Raw genomic sequence first — 16,688 nt, 5'->3', positions numbered from 1 at the left:
GGAAAGATCTTCACCAATCAGTGCAACTAGAGACTTTGGGAGCCTTTCAAATCTTTTCTGTTGAATGTGTCTTTCTTAGCTCAATTGGTAAAGAATCCACCTGCAATGTAGGAGACCCTGGTTTGATTCTTGGGTCAGAAAGATCCGCTAAAACAGGGATAGGCCACCCACTCCAGTATTCTTGGGCTTCCCCTGTGGCTCAGCTGGTAAACAATCTGCCATCAGTTTGGGAGACCTGGGTTCAATCCCTGGGTTGGGAAGATCCCCTGGAGAAGGGAACAGTTACCCACTCCAGTATTCTGGCCTGAAGAATTCCATGGACTACATAGTCCATGGACTCACAGAGTTGGCCCCGACTGAGTGACTTTTACTTTCACATGTCTTTCTGAACTTGTGTATGAAGATTACTAATTAGAGGGGCTTGCCAGTTTCTTTTTTCAGAAGTTTGTAATCTCTCGCTCCCTCTGGTGTCTGTCTTCTGTACTATGAGCACTCTGAAGCAGCAGCACATTACCCAGATTTTTTTTTTTCTCAGCAGCCTCTAGACATGTAGTTTGTCAGGTTCTCTCAATTCCATGAGACAAGCAAAACAAAAAGCAGAACCTTAAGCAGCCCACCAAAAAGCTAGAAATTTGAGTACATGTCCCATTCTCCTTTTTCTGCACTTAGGGAGAGCCTTCTGAGCTCTATCAGCTTCTGTCTGCCCTACCGTAGGATCTCTGCAGCATCAGGACCCTGCCCAATACTTTTGTGTTCTCAGAAACTACCATGCATCTAGTGTGTGTGAGGTCTCATCAGTACTTCAAGATAGGCAAGACAGAAGTCAGTCCCCCAGCAGCTCCATACCCCCAATATCCAAATGTTGGGTGTCTAGTCTACTCTCCTCTTTTCCTTACCTGGGAGAAGTGGAACCTGAGAATCTCCTCCTAATCCTGTGGTACTTTGCTCAGGAGGGAGAAACTATGGTGAGAGCCTGCCACAAATTTTCCTAATAGCTTCAGAGTAGCTGACTTTACACTGATCTGGAGGGCAGACGCTCTTAACTGGTTTCAGAATTTCTCACAGTGGAAATTGGTCTGCGTCTTTTTGAATCATTGTCTCCATGGAACTGATCTGGGGCTTTCTATTCTGCCATCTTGGTGACATCACCCCTCTGCATAGTCTGTTTTATACGTTTCTTATTTGTTGGATCATGCATCATTGCCTAGCATTGGTAATAAAATGTTTTAAAACAGTAACAATCACATTGATCAGTATGTTAATATTAATTAGTCCTTATCAGGTACTTTCCATATGCCAGGAAAGATAATAATCTTTATGGGGATTATCAGTTTAATAGAATGAAAACTGAGGTTCCAAAAGACTAAATTGGCTGAAGTCATGCTCCCACATACAGCTAGGATTTCAGTCTAGGTCATCTCTGTCCATAATCCACTTTCTCATACCACCTGCTGTGATATTCAATACACATTTACTGAAAGGATCTCGGAGTCCCAACCTGAATTTTCCATGTCCTCTTTGATGTTTCACTGTTGGATCTATTTTAGGAAATTGTTCTTTACCTTCTGCCTCCATCTCCACTGTCAATTTGGATTTTCAGTTCTTCACAGCCTCCCATGTACTTGGTCTCCCTCCTGCTTTCCTCTATCAGGAAGTTCTTCAACTTCTTTCACAGTCTTGATCTCAAATGTAATCTACATTGACTTCAAGATGGTAACTTGAATCTTAAATGTCACTCAGTTCTTTTCAGATCATAGCAGCTCATTTCCAGGCCCAAGAATTTTTAATGAACCTATAAAGTACTTGCATCTCACTTAGCAAGTAGAAAACTGAAGGGAAGTAAGCAAATATCACATTAGAATAATAGTAAAAACAAGATTTAATGATAGCTGTTGTGGTCAGGCATTTTAGATATTGAGTTATTTACAAATAATTGAATTTTCATTTGGGACATTGAGTTCTCCCAGTTTTTATAGTAATAGCATTCTATTCATTGTACACTATAGAAATAAGATATGATTTTAAAAATCTTTAAGATTACATTTTTGTCACCCTGGGAAGAATGACACTCCAGTAATTTTTTAAATGCCCAATCACTGTTATTCTATAAGCATTCCATATTGTAACAATTATCAGACTCATAGCTGCATAGCACCATTAATGTTTAACTGTAGTCCTATGCAGCAGGATATAAGCTAAGCCCTATCACCAATTTTCATACAGAGAACAGGGTAATGATAAAGTTTTAAACATTGATAATATATTTTTCTTCCAGAAATCCTGAGTCATTCACGGCAAACTTCCTACCTGGCAGTGATCCTGAATTTTTTGTAAAACCTCAGATTGGAGAACTTCTTCCTAAAGGAACTCTCATCACTGTGGGTTTTATACCCACAATGTACAGCAGGAAATACAAAGCAACATTAGCAATACAGGTGAGTTCTAGAAAGGTAATAGTCAAGGATATTTGATGTCACAGAAGTCATTAAATGACTTTGGGAAAAAAGTTTCACTCAATGATCAAAGGTAAAGAACAGCAACATTATCTTGCAAAAGTCAACATATTTCAACTGTTTTGCTTATTTTAATTTCCTTTCGGTCAAAAAAGAAATTTTAAATGTAAAATATAACCCAAATGTTGTTATCATCAATGGAAATAGGAAATTGTTTCTTTTCCACACTGAGGAATTGTGGAAGAGACAAATAATGACTGTAAAGTGATTTGTATAGACATATTATTTCCTATAATAACCTATTCAAAGGCTTTGGGTTTCCCAAGTGGCTCAGAGGTAAAGAATCTGCCTGCAATGCAGGAGATGCAAAAGACAGGTTCAATCCCTGGGTTGGGAAGATCCCCTGGAGTAGGAAATGGCAACCCACTCCAGTATTCTTGCCTGGAAAATTCCCTGGACAGAGGAGCCTGGCAGGCTACAGTCCGTGGAGTTGCGAAGAGTCGGACACCAGTGAACACAAAACCCCTTTATTTAAAGACTTCAGGTGATTTCCAATAGGGATTTTGAAACCTTTGATTTCAAAGGATAAAGGATAAGGTGTTAGGAAAATGTTAAGTTCTAAAATGAAGAAAAGTAAACAGAAAATAAAATTTATTTTGAATTGAAACAAAATAGTGTGAAATGGGCCATTAATATAAAATAATGTTAAAGTGATCATTTTGTTAAAAGTTAAGGTAAATACAGCTCTGAAAATTTATTCAGTAAGTAGAATTTCTCCATAAAATTCCCCATATCTGTCCTACTATGAACTTTTGGCTAAAGGTAACATTCAAGTTATTTTGGAAAAGATGTCTGTTACCACTGTCTTTTTTCAGTAGCACAGGCACAAGGGAATTGTAGTCATATTTCAAGACACAACTACTGATGCCAAAGTGACTACTATTCTGAATCAGACACTAATTAGGCAGCCCCACTGGCAGAAAAATGTGTTGTTACTGTTTTAATGAATAGAGAAAAATATTGAATACTGCTTGAGAAGAGCATTTATTTTTCATCTTTTTGAGACCCCTTACAACCCAGGTAATAAAAATATAAAGCATCTGGAGCCTTGCTGCACATAACTATTTCCTGAGTTAATAATTGATTACAATTATCATGTTAATGTGCTTACTTCTTAAAATGTTATTTTAAAGAGAGATTTGTGAATAAAATTATATTCAGTTTATAACATATGGTGGATATTTCTGAAATTAACTATTAACACTTAGGAAGTTTTACCAACAAAATTCTGTTTCTGATTTCCCTGTGCAGACTGAACAATTAAATCACTAGCAGCAGAATTGAAGGGTTTCTGTGAAAGAATAAGTTTATATGGGATCAACTGAGAATATAACATTTTGATTTAGTGTAAGCAGTATGGTTTGATAAAGTATATATGGGGAAAATTGAGAAATCACTATTTTGATTTAAGAAATCATTGTTGACCCTATTTCTATTATGGAGAATTTAAAATATATGCCAAAATGGAGAGAATACTTACTCTCTGCGCACTCCTTGTCCCACATGAACTCATCAACTCAAGGCCAGTCCTGTTTCAAGTATGTTTCCACCCATTTCCTCACTTCCCATATTATTTTGAAGAAAATCCAAGACTTCCTATTACCTACAAATATTCTCTATCGATCTCTAAAAGATAAAAATCTTAACCATGATACCATTGTCATATCTAAAAATTAATAATAATTCCTTAATACCAGTGCATACTAAATATCCATTTGAAAGTGAAAGTCGCTCAGTCATGTCTGGCTCTTTGCGATCCCATGGACTATGCCATCTATGGAATTCTCCAGGCCAGAATACTGGAGTGGGTAGCTTTTCCCTTCTCTAGGGGATCTTTCCAACCTAGGGATCGAACCAGGGTCTCCCACATTGCAAGCTGAGCCACAAGGGAAGCCCAAAAATACTGGAATGGGTAGCCTATCCCTTCTCCAGCAGATCTTCCCAACCCAGGAATTGAACCAGGGTCTCTTGCATTGCAGGCGGATTCTTTACCAACTGAGCTATCAGGGAAGCCCCTAAGTATCCATTTAGTGTTCAAATTTTCCATTGACTCATACATCTCATATTTTTTCATTTAAATAAATATGTAAAGACATAAAAATCGTAGGTAGAGTCCTATGAATCCTTCTCCCAGCTCTCCCAGTGGTGACGTCTTATATAGCTGTAGTAAAATATCAAAACAAAGATATTAACAAAATAGTGTTAACTAGAAGAGACACTACTCCATGTTGTGTGCTTTTCACATCCATTTGTGTGTCTGTGTGTGTATGTTTGTATATGTCTGGTTCTAGGCAATTTGAACCCATTTATAGATGTATATACCTATAACCACAAGTGAGGTGGAAACTCTTCCATCACAGCAGAGGAACTATGTCTTGCTAACTCTTTCTAGTCAAGTCCAACACTGTAATTCCCTCTCTACCCCTGGCAACTAGTAGTCTTTTCTCCATCCCTATGATTTTGTGATTTCTAAAATAGTATATAAATTGAATCATGTGCAAGCTTTTGAGACTGGCATTTTATGCCCAGTATAATGCCTTTGGTGTTCATAAATTTTATTACATGTGTCAAATCAATGATTTTGAAATCATGGTTCAAGCACTGTCTGACTCCAAAACCCTGCTGTTAATGATAACAGCATGATGTCTCACATGATAAATGTGAAGGATTTTAGAAGTTAACTCACTGTCTAAATGAAAATTATTGTTTACATTATTATCATCCTTTTAAAACTGTTGTAAACACTAAGTCAATTAATACTTGTAACATATGAAACATATAATTTTCATTGTGTTTAATTGGAAATTAAAAGTATTTTTAAGAACAGTTTAGTTAAATATTACCCTATACAAACTTCAACAACCATGTTAGCAAGCTTCATAAGTTCCCTTTCAATTAAACCATATTTAGAATGAGTAAAAAGAATCTTTTCTCCACTATTATACAGAGCATATAGCACTAGCTTTGAGAGACTGAAGTTAACTTAATCAAAGTGTTACGAAAAGCACTGTAACTCAAACAGAGTGGACAGTCCATTCAGCTTCCATGGTGGACATGATGAATCTTAAATAGTTTATACAAACTTGTGAGAACTCTCAGAATTACTCAAGATAAAACATATAAGGATTGTACAAAAGAAATATGTATATATAGAGTGGCCTAGGCATAGGCATAAATTACATATATTAGTTTTAAGGGAATTGGCCATTATCATGAAATTGTGGGAAATGATATTATATACATGTATGTTGGTTTGTATTTTCTCATAAACAGATCCTAAAATAAGGATTCAAGTCCAAGTAGCATATTTACCATGTGATCACAGGAAACAGATGTAGAGAAGCCAGGATATGAGACTCAGAAGGAATAGAAATCAATAAAGGGTGCATTTACCAAGGCAATTAGCAGAGAGGGCCCTGGGAATTTAACACCATGGGAGTTCTCTGGGAAATCATGTGGAACCCATACCTTAGAATATTCACACTTGAGGGGCCAGGAAGTTTAGAATGTTTACATACCACCTGTCACTGTTCAATCATTGACTGAGGAATGTTCCCAAGGATTGTTAACTCCCTGACAGCAGAGAAGCCTTCTGAAGTTTCTAAAATACTTCAAAGAGAAAAAAAAAATTTTAATTAAAATAAATAATATTAGTAAAAATATATCTAGGAATTTCTCTGGAGCTGTTGTTGGCAGTGTGGGTTCAGTTCAGTTTCAGATAGCTTCTTGTTCCAGCTTACACTTCTCAATATCTATAGGCCCCTTCTGGTGTAGTCGGTGTTAACCACAGGGATTTTAATCTGTTGCACCTGTCACTTCTAAAGCGGTTCCCTTTGTTTATTTGGCTTCTGTTTGCAGGTCTCTTCAGTGTCTAATTTCCGCCCTGACACAAGGTGGCGGAGGTGGTCTCTTGTTTAGGTTCGCTTGTTCAGTCTTGCTGTGTGGAGGGAGGGGCGCTGCAGACAAATGTCACTGGCGTGTGTGGGGAGTGCTTGCAGTGTTCCAGGCCACACTGGGTTTGCCCCCACATAATTGTCAATTTGGCATTCTTATGTAAGAGCACAGTGATTCTTTGACATATTAGTGACATGAAGGTATTCATTTACTTTCATATTATTTTCATTGTCGTTGTGCTCAGTCGTGTCCAACTCTTTGTGACCTCATGGACTGTAGCCCTCCAGGTTCCTCTGTCCATGGAATCTCCAGGCAAGAATACTGGAGTGGGTTGCCATTTCCTTCTCCAGGGGATCTTCCCAACCCTGGGATCAAATCTGGGTCTCCTGCATTGACAGGCAGATTCTTTACCAACTGTGACCCTTGGGGAAACCTAGGCAGAGGAATACCTTATCTATTTTATATATAGTAGTGTGTATATGTCAATCCCAGCCTCCCAATTTATCCCTCCCCCTCCTTGTCCCCTGGTAACCATAAGTTCATTCTGTACATTTGTCACTCTATTTCTGTTTTCTAAAGTTCAGTTGTACCACTTTTTAGATTTCCACATATAAGCGATAGCATATACTTGTCTTTCTCTTTCTGACTCACTTCACTATGTATGATAGTCTATAGCTGTATCCAGGTTGCTGCAGGTGGCATTATTTCACTCCATTTAATGCTAATCTACCATTGTATATATGTACCATGTCTTCTTTATCTGTTCATCTGTTGATGGACATTTAGGTTGCTTCCATGTTCTGGCTATTGTAAATAGTGCTGCAATGAACATTGGAGTGCATATATCTTTTCAAATTATGGTTTCTCTGTATATGCCCAGGAATGAGATTGCTAGATCATATGGTAGCTCTTCTTTTAGTTTTTTAAGAAACCTCCACACTATTCTCCACAGTGTCTGTACCAATTTACATTTCCACCAACAGTATAGAAGGGTTCCCTTGCCTCCACACCCTCTCCAGTATTTATGTTTGTAGATATTTTGACAATGGCCATCCTGACCAGTGTATGGGCTTCCCAGGTGGTGCTCATGGTAAAAAAACCTGCCTGCCAATGCAGGAGACATAAGAGACTAGGGTTCAATCCCTGGTCTCGGAAAGATCCCCTGGAAGAGGAAATGGAAACCCACTCCAGTGTTCCTGCCTGGGAAATTCAGTGGACAGAGGAACCTGGCAGGCTATAGTCCATGGGACCACAAAGTGTCAGACACAACTGAAGAGTTAGTATTCTGATCAGTGTAAGGTGATACCTCACTATAGTTTTGATTGGCATTTCTCTAATTATTAGTGATGTTGAGCATCTTTTCATGTGCTTTTTTCTTCTTTGGAGAAATGTCTATTTAGATCTTCTGCCCATTTTTTGATTGGGTTGTTTGGTTTTTTATATTGAGCTGCATGAGCTGTTTGTATATTTTGGAAATTAATCCCTTGTTGGTTGCTTTGTTTGCAAATATTTTCTCCCATTCTGTGAGTTGTCTTTCATTTTGTTTACAGTTTCCTTTGCTAGGCAAAAGCTTGTAATTTATTAGGCCCCATTTGTTTATTTTTGTTTTTATTTTCATTACTCTAGGAGGTGGATCAAAAAAGATCTTGCTGTGATTTATGTCAAAGTGTTCTGCCTATGTTTTCCTCTAAGAGTTTTATAGTATCTGACCTTACATCCAGGTCTGTAATTCATTTTGAGTGTATTTTTGTGTATCATGTTAAAGAATGTTTTATTTCCTCTTTTACATGAAGCTATCCAGTTTTCCCAGCACCACTTATTGAAGAGACTATCTTTTCTCCATTGTATATTCTTGCCTCCTTTGTCATAGATTAATTGACCAGAGGTGTGTGGATTTATTTCTGGACTACCTATTCTGTTCTATTGATCTATATTCCTGTTTTTTGTGCTACTACTGTACTGTTTTGATGACTGTAGCTTTGTTGTATAGTCTGAATTCAGAGAGCATGATTCCTTCAGCTCCATTTTTCTTTCTCAAGATTACTTTTGCTATTTGGAGTCTTTTGTGTGTCTATACAAATTATAAATTTTTTTGTTCTAATTCTGTGAAAAAATGCCATTGGTAATTTGATAGGGATTGCATTGAATCTGTAGATTGCTTTGGGTAGTATAGTCATTTTCACAATATTGATTCTTCCAATCCAAGAACATGGTATATCTCTCCATCTGTTTGTGTCATCTTTGATTTCTTTCATCAGTATCTTATAGTTTTCTGAGTACAGGTCTTTTGCCTCCTTAGGTAGGTTTATTCCTAGGTATTTTATTCTTTTTGATGTGATGGTAAATGGGATTGTTTCCTTAATTTCTCTTTCTGATCTTTCATTGTTAGTGTATAGGAATGCAAGAGATTTCTGTGTATCACTTACTGCAAAATTACTTGAATCTTAATTGAAATGTACACAGTAACATTTAGGATTTAAAAGTGTATTTATAGGTAATTATTTTCAAATGGTCTTGTAGATATATTGGGCAAAAGAACAGATCCTTACATGTAGTTACCATGTGTATCACTAGGTTCTGAATGGGAAAGTACATCCCTTCACATAGCTCACTCCTATGTACCCACTAAGCTCAGGCATGGATGCAGTTTCCTTCATGTAGCTTATACATTTGTACCCATAAGTGAGTCACTTATAAACATTCATAAGTGTTTATAAGTTTATAAATGAGTCACTTATAAACATTTACAACCACTTATGCACAATCACCAAAATGTAGCTATGTTTTTCAAATTGAACATCCTTATATGAAGTAAAATGTTATTTAACCCAGTTGTAGTATGGTTTTTGGTTTGTTCTGCTCAACAACAAAGCCAGACTCATTGATTCTGAATACTTAATTACTATGAACTTGGATAGAAGGGCCAGTTACAATTAAAAAACTGTTCCAGATGTGCAAGAAATTCCTGAATTTAACATTCATTGACAGATAGCACATTACATCTTAAACCCTGATATGACTACAGTACTTTCTTGACCTGAACTTCTCTTGAGTGAGTTTTCTGAACATACATGATACAATTCTTATGTGAGGCAAAAGATCTGGATAAACACAGGTAGCATCAGGAAACTCTGTAAGAGCAATGAGATTTAAGTATGAACATAAATGTGTAAAAACTGCTAGACAACCTAATTCAGTATTGTCATTCTGTACAAAAATGCAGAAGAAATGAAGGATTTTTAAGTAAATTCCTGTGTAAGCTGTACTGACTTGGATTTAGATTTTGATTTTCATTAATGAGTTTGCACCATGCTCAGTAATTATAAGTAGTTATATTAATGATGTATTTTCATAATCTTAAAAACAGAAGCTTGACATAATACCAGTTGGTTCTATAGCCATATTGAAATTCCCTTAGATAAATCTTGCAAGGTATTATTTCCATTATATATAGTTCATGTTAAGTGATAGTCTCATGCAAACCAAATAGATAGCTTCACCCACAGGGCAGACCTCTAAGTGTGACTTTTTAGTGAATGTTTTTTAATTCATAAAGCCAAATGCATTCCTGAATTTATTTTCCACACTGATCATTTATTATCAGATTTGTGCCCTTAATGCACAAATGCAGTTTCAGTTTTGTGTCCTTCCCATACCTTACATGGAGAAGAGAGAAGGTGTTAGTTTGATAAGTATTTTGTCACATTTTTCTGAGTCCCTGGATATTGCATATAAAGTCTCTTCCTCTCTTTGTTTCTAGACAGCGGATATGTACTGGTTGTATGAGATCAATGGATTACCTCAAGTTTCCGTACTGCCGGTGAATGTAAAAGCCAAAGTTGATGCTCGTAACAAGGTGTTTGACAAAAAGCCAGCTCGTCGGCGTAATTTTCTCTATGAAAATGCTCAACTCACAAGAACAGGGGTATCCTCTACAATCAAGGGGGCTCCTTTGGTGTTGAAGAAAAAATAAAAAATTGTTTTTCCCAAAATATCTCTTGGTCTTTAGTAGAGTTAAATATTTTTTAATGATGGTTATTTCATTTTTCAAATATTTCTGAGGAATACTATTTCAAGTTATCAATATAATAGGGCTTCTGCATTTTATTTTAAAACTGACTAAATCTATTCTAAATGTTCTATTCTGTTGAACAAAGAATGTTCAGACTATCACATGATTGCACTCATCTCACACACTAGTAAAGTAATACTTAAAATTCTCCAAGCCAGGCTTCAACAGTAGTGAACTGTGAACTTCCAGATGTTCAAGCTGGTTTTAGAAAAGGCAGAGGAACCAGAGATCAAATTGCCAACATCTGCTGGATCATCAAAAAAGCAAGAGTTCCAGAAAAACATCTACTTCTGCTTTATTGACTACACCAAAGCCTTTGACTGTGTGGATCACAACAAACTGTGAAAAATTCTTAAAGAGATGGGAATACCAGACCACCTGACCTGCCTCCTGAGAAATCTGTATGCAGGTCAAGAAGCAACAGTTAGAACTGGACATGGAACAACAGACTGGTTCCAAATTGGGAAAGGAGTACGTCAAGACTGTATATTGTCACCCTGCTTATTTAACTTATGTGCAGAGTACATCATGCAAAATGCTGGGCTGGATGAAGCACAAGCTGGAATCAAGATTGCTGGGAGAAATATCAATAACCTCAGATATGCAGATGACACCACCCTTATGGCAGAAAGCAAAGAAGAACTAAAGAGCCTCTTGATGAAAGTGAAAGAGGAGAGTGAAAAAGTTGACTTAAAACTCAACATTCAGAAAACTAAGATCATGGCATCCAGTCCCATCACTTCATGGCAAATAGATGGGGAAACAATGGAAACAGTGACAGATTTTATTTTGGGGGGGCTCCAAAATCACTGCAGATGGTGACTGCAGCCATGAAATTAAAAGACGCTTGCTCCTTGGAAGAAAAGCTATGACCAACCTAGACAGCATATTAAAAAGCAGGAGACATTACTTTGCCAACAAAGGTCTGTCTAGTCAAGGCTATGGTTTTTCCAGTAGTCATGTATGGATGTGAGAATTGGAATATAAAGAAAGCTGAGTGCTGAAGAATTGATGCTTTTGAACTGTGGTGTTGGAGGAGACTCTTGAGAGTCCCTTGGACAGCAAGGAGATCAAACCAGTCAATCCTAAAGGAAGTCAGTCCTGAATATTCATTGGAAGGACTGATGCTGAAGCTGAAGCTCCAGTACTTTGGCCACCTGATGCAAAGAACTGACTCATTGGAAAAGACCCTGATGCTGGGAAAGACTGAAGGCAGGAGGAGAAGGAGACAACAGAGGATGAGATGGTTGGATGGCATCACCAACTCAATGACATGAGTTTGAGCAAGCTCCAGGAGTTGGTGATGGACAGGGAAGCCTGGCATGCTGCAGTCCGTGGGGTTGCAGAGAGTCGGAGACGACTGAGTGCCTGAACTGAACTGAAATCTATTTTCTGGATATTTTATACTTAATTTCTAAGTTATATATGTGTTATAAAATAAACTGGTTTGCAAATATTGGAATTAGTTTAAAGTACAGGAGTACATTTGTAGTAAAACTGAAAAATAATTTCACCTTATAAATCCATGCACATAAGCATATGTACTCCATATGATCCTATATTGAGTCTTAAAGTAACAAAGATATATTTCAAAATGATCCAGAAAAAAAGGTTATTTTCTTAAAAGAGAATATGTTGTTTGATTCTTAATAAAGAGCCAACATGGACCATTGTTGGGCTTCCCAGGTGGTTCCAGTGGTGAAAAAAAAAACCTGCCTGTCAATGAAGGAGACATAAGAGACCTGGGTTCCATCCCTGGGTTGGGAAGATCCCCTGGAGGAGGGCATGGCAGCCCACTCCAGTATTCTTGCCTGGAGAATCTCATGGACAGAGGAGTCTGGCAGGCTACAGTTCATAGGGTCACAAAGAGTCGGACACGACTGAAGCAACTTAGCACACACACATGCTTGCATGGACCATCTTTAAGACAATTTGACACAAAATGACTGCCTCTACCACAAGTCATTCATGTGATTTTAAACAAGTCACCTTTGTGTGTCCTATTTCCTTTTGTGCAAAATAAAATAATTGTACTAGGAGCAAAAGTGGCACAGTATAGTTAAATCTAGTCTACCACCTGTTTTATGCAAATAATTCTTTTTACATTTTTGATTGGTTGAAAAAAATCAATAGAGGAATATTGAATAACCCAAGAAGATTACATCAAATTTAAATTTCATTGTCTATAAATAAAATTTTGGGGGAGCCACATTCCTTTTTTTATTTCTTGGCTGCCCTAGGTCTTAATTGCACACATGGGATCTTTGATCTTCATTGTGGCATGCAGGATCTTTAGTTGTGGCATGTGAGATCTAGTTCCCTGACCAGGGGTTGAACCTGGGCCCCCTGTATTGGGAACATGGAGTCTTAGCCACTGGACAACTAGTAAAGTCCCTCGTTTTTTATATATTGTCTGTAACTGCTTTTGTACTATAACAGTGAAGTTAAGAGGAAAGAAGCCATATGCTGCAAAGTTTAAAACACTTACTCTCTGATACTGTAAATAAAAATTTTAGCAATCTCTGTACTAGGCCACGAATGACCTCCAGGAACCACTGTCAGTGGATTGATCATAATTTCTTTGGATGGTGTTAAGTAGAATTCTGGGGACACATCTATGAGATCAGTTAATCTTGTCTGCAGTTATTGAAGTAGAGGAGAGTGGAGGCTCGCATACCCAGATTTGCCATCCTGGAAAGGACAAGAACTAAAATTCAATAAATTTCTGAAACTCCTTCTTGTTCTCTAGCCCTTGGAAGATGTCTCTTTGAGTATAGAGTCATAGATCATTTGTCTGTCCTTACCTCTGCTGTACTGTTGGATTATTTACATACTTAAATGCAGCGAAGGGAGTGTGAATGAGAACCTGGAAGACATGTTATTATTTCATGCTATGAATATTTCAAAAATGCTTAAAATTGCAATGCTACATTAAATGTTTCAGATTTAATCCTGGATGTTACCTTCTTCAGAAAAGGTATCTGTAGCTGGAAATGTTAGTGCAGACTATTATTTGTCCAAATGAAAATGTGGTAGAAGCAACTCAAGTAGACAAAACTGAATAGTGAATGAAATTCTAAAAATCCAAAAGTATTGGGGGGATTTATGGGGAGGAAACTGTTGCTTTGTATACTTTAGATTATTTCTTAGTCCAGCATCTGTAAATACCAGTGGCTTTTAAAATTCAAAGGAATTACCCACTCTCACTTCTACTCAACACAGTGTTGGAAGTTCTTGCCATGCAATCATACAAAAAAAGGAGAAAATAGGTATTCAAATTGAAAGAGAAGAGGTCAAGTTGTCACTGTTTGCAAATGGCATGATTATAGAGAATCCTAAAATCTCCACACAAAAACTATTACAACTAATAAATGAATTTAAGAAGGTAGAGATACGAGATTAGCCATCTACTTCTCTAGTTGTTTTTTCTTCATTTCATAGGCAATATTCTTTATTTGAAATGAATATTTCAAATCTTTCAAATAATAAGAAAAATTTCAAATATTTCATTTGAAATGAAATATACTTCATTTCGTAGTCAACAAAAATAATGTAGTATACTTAATTTACAATGTTGTGTTAATTTCTGCTGTACAGCGAAGTGATTCAGTTTTATATATATATACATTCTTTCTTTTATATATTCTTCATTATGGTTTATCACATGATATTGAATATATTAATATTTCGCTGTGCTATACAGTAGGATCTTGGGTGATGGTGGCTTTATAGAATGTCTTTGGGAGTGTCCTCTCCTCTTAGTTTTTTGATCATGTGGTTTTTGTCTTTTCTGTTGTTGATGTGGTGTATCACATTGATTGATTTGCATATTGTGACCCATCCTTGTGAATTCGGGATGAATCCCACTTGATTGTGGTGTATGATATTTTTTATGTGTTGCTGGATTCAGTTTGCTAATATTTTGTGGGGAATTTTCACATCTATATATTAATGAAAGATATTGGACTGTAATTTTCTTTTTTGGTGGTGTCTTTGTCTGATTTTGGTATCAGGGTGATGGCGGCTTTGTGGAATGTCTTTAGGAGTGCCCCCTCCTCTTCAGTTGTTTTGGAAGATTTTGAGAAGGATCAGTATAAGTTCTTTGTATGCTTGGTAGAATTTTGCCTGTGAAACCATCTGGTCCTGGACTTTTGTTTGTAGGGAGTTTTTAAATTACAGATTCTACTTCACATCTAGTTATCAGTCTATTTAAATTATCTATTTCTTCTTCTTTTTTTAAATCTATTTCTTCTTGATTCAATTTTGGTGGGTGGTATGTTTCTAGAAACTTGTCTATTTCTTCTAGGTTGTCAAATTTGTTGGCATATAATTTTTCATAGTATTCTCTTAAGGTTTTTTGTATTTCTACAGTAGGATACAAGATTGATATACAGAAATCTCTTGTATTTCTTTAAAGTAATAATGAAGTACCACAAAAAGAAATTGAAAAAAAATCCTGTTTAAAATTACATCAAAATAAAATATCTAAGAATAAACATAACCAACAAGTTTAAAGACCTATATGCTAAAAACTATAAAACATTGATAAAAGAAATTGAAGATAATTCAAAGAAATGGTAAGATATCCCATGCTCTTGGGTTGGAAGAATTAATATTGTTAAAATGGTCATACTACCCAAAGCAATCTACAGATTTAATGCAATCCCTATCAAAATACCTATGACATTTTTCACAGAAGTAGTAGAAAAAGTAATCCTAAAACTTATATGGAATGATAAAAGACACAGTGTTGCCAAAGCAAACCTGAAGAAAAAGAACAAAAAGCTAGAGGTAAAACCCTTCCAGACTTCAGATAAGACTACAAAGCAAAAAGTAATCAAAACAGCATGGTATGGGCACAAATATATAGGTCAATGGAATACACCAGAGAGCCCAGAAATAAACCCACACACCTATGATCAATTAACCTATGACAAAGGAGGCAAGAATATACAATGGAGAAAAGACAGTCTCTTCAGCAAGTGATGTTGGGAAAGCTGGACAGCTGCATGTAAATCAGTGAAGTTAGAACACTTTCTCACACCATACACAAAAACTCAGAATGGTTTAAAGTCCTAAATACAAGACATGTGTGCATTCTCAGTTGTGTCCAACCTTTTGCAACTCCCGTGGACTATAGCCTGCCAGGATCCTCTGTCCATGGAATTTTCCAGGCAAGAATACTGGAGTGGAGTGCCATTTCCTTCTCCAGGGGATCTTCCCAACCCAGGAATCGAACCCATGTCTCCTGCATCTCCTGCATTGGTAGGCAGATTCTTTACCACAGAGCCACCTGGGAAGCCCAAATGTAAGACTTGACACATAGAACTCCTAGAGAAGAACATAGGTCAAACATAAGCAAACTTTTCTCCAAAATAAATTATAGCAGTATTTTCTTAGATCACTCTCCCAAGGCAAATGCAATAAAAGCAAAAATAAACAAATGAGAAGTATTCAAATTTAAAAGCTTTTAGGCAGCAAAGGAAACCATCAACAAAAGGAGAAGAGGGCATCAGAGGATGAGATGGCTGGATGGCATCACTGATGCAATGGACATGAACTTGGGCAAACTCCAGGAGATGGTGAGGGACAGGGAGGCCTGGCATGCTGCAGTCCATGGGGTCGCAAAGACTGAACAACAGCAACTATATATGCACATATATGTATATATACACACACACACAATGAAATATTACCCAGCCATAAAAAAGAATGAAATATTGCTATTTGCAGCAACATGGATGGACCTAGAGAATATTATACTTTGTGAAGTAAGTCAGAGAAAGACATACTATATGATATCACTTATATGTGGAATCTAAAAAAAAATAGTACATACAAAGCAGAAACAGACTCATAGACATAGAAAACAAACTCACAGATGCAGAACACAAATTATGCTCACCAATGGGGAGAGGGACGGTGGAAAAATGAGAAGTATGGAATTAAAGAAAACAAACTAGTTTACATAAAATAGATAAGCAACAAGGACCTACCTTGTAGCTCAGGGAACTATATTCAATACTTGTAATTACCTATGATGGAATATAATCATAAAAAAATAATTGAATCAGTATGCTGTACACCTAAAACTATCACAGTATTATAAATCAAGTATGCTTCAATTTAAAAAAAAATCAAAGGGCACCAAATCAATTCAGAGACTAGAACAGTTACATGCGATTTAGGGGGAGTAACCAGATATAGAG

The 16,688-nt window shown here is 36.7% G+C and overlaps 1 protein-coding gene across 1 annotated transcript in view; it reads left to right on the top strand.

The window, feature by feature from the left end:
* CFAP47 (cilia and flagella associated protein 47) overlaps positions 1–10,393 on the top strand; it is a 491,580-nt gene extending 481,187 nt beyond the window's left edge. Inside the window, exons 63-64 of the mRNA XM_020881679.2 lie at positions 2,276–2,435; positions 10,168–10,393. Of these exons, the coding sequence (XP_020737338.2) occupies positions 2,276–2,435; positions 10,168–10,380 (373 nt within the window). The 3' untranslated portion in view covers positions 10,381–10,393. The remainder of the gene's footprint in view (positions 1–2,275; positions 2,436–10,167) is intronic.
* The last annotated feature ends 6,295 nt before the right edge of the window (positions 10,394–16,688 follow it).

The sequence above is a fragment of the Odocoileus virginianus genome, unplaced genomic scaffold (assembly GCF_023699985.2).
Source record: "Odocoileus virginianus isolate 20LAN1187 ecotype Illinois unplaced genomic scaffold, Ovbor_1.2 Unplaced_Scaffold_10, whole genome shotgun sequence".
NCBI lineage: Eukaryota > Metazoa > Chordata > Mammalia > Artiodactyla > Cervidae > Odocoileus > Odocoileus virginianus.
This window is presented reverse-complemented; position numbering and strand designations above follow the sequence as displayed.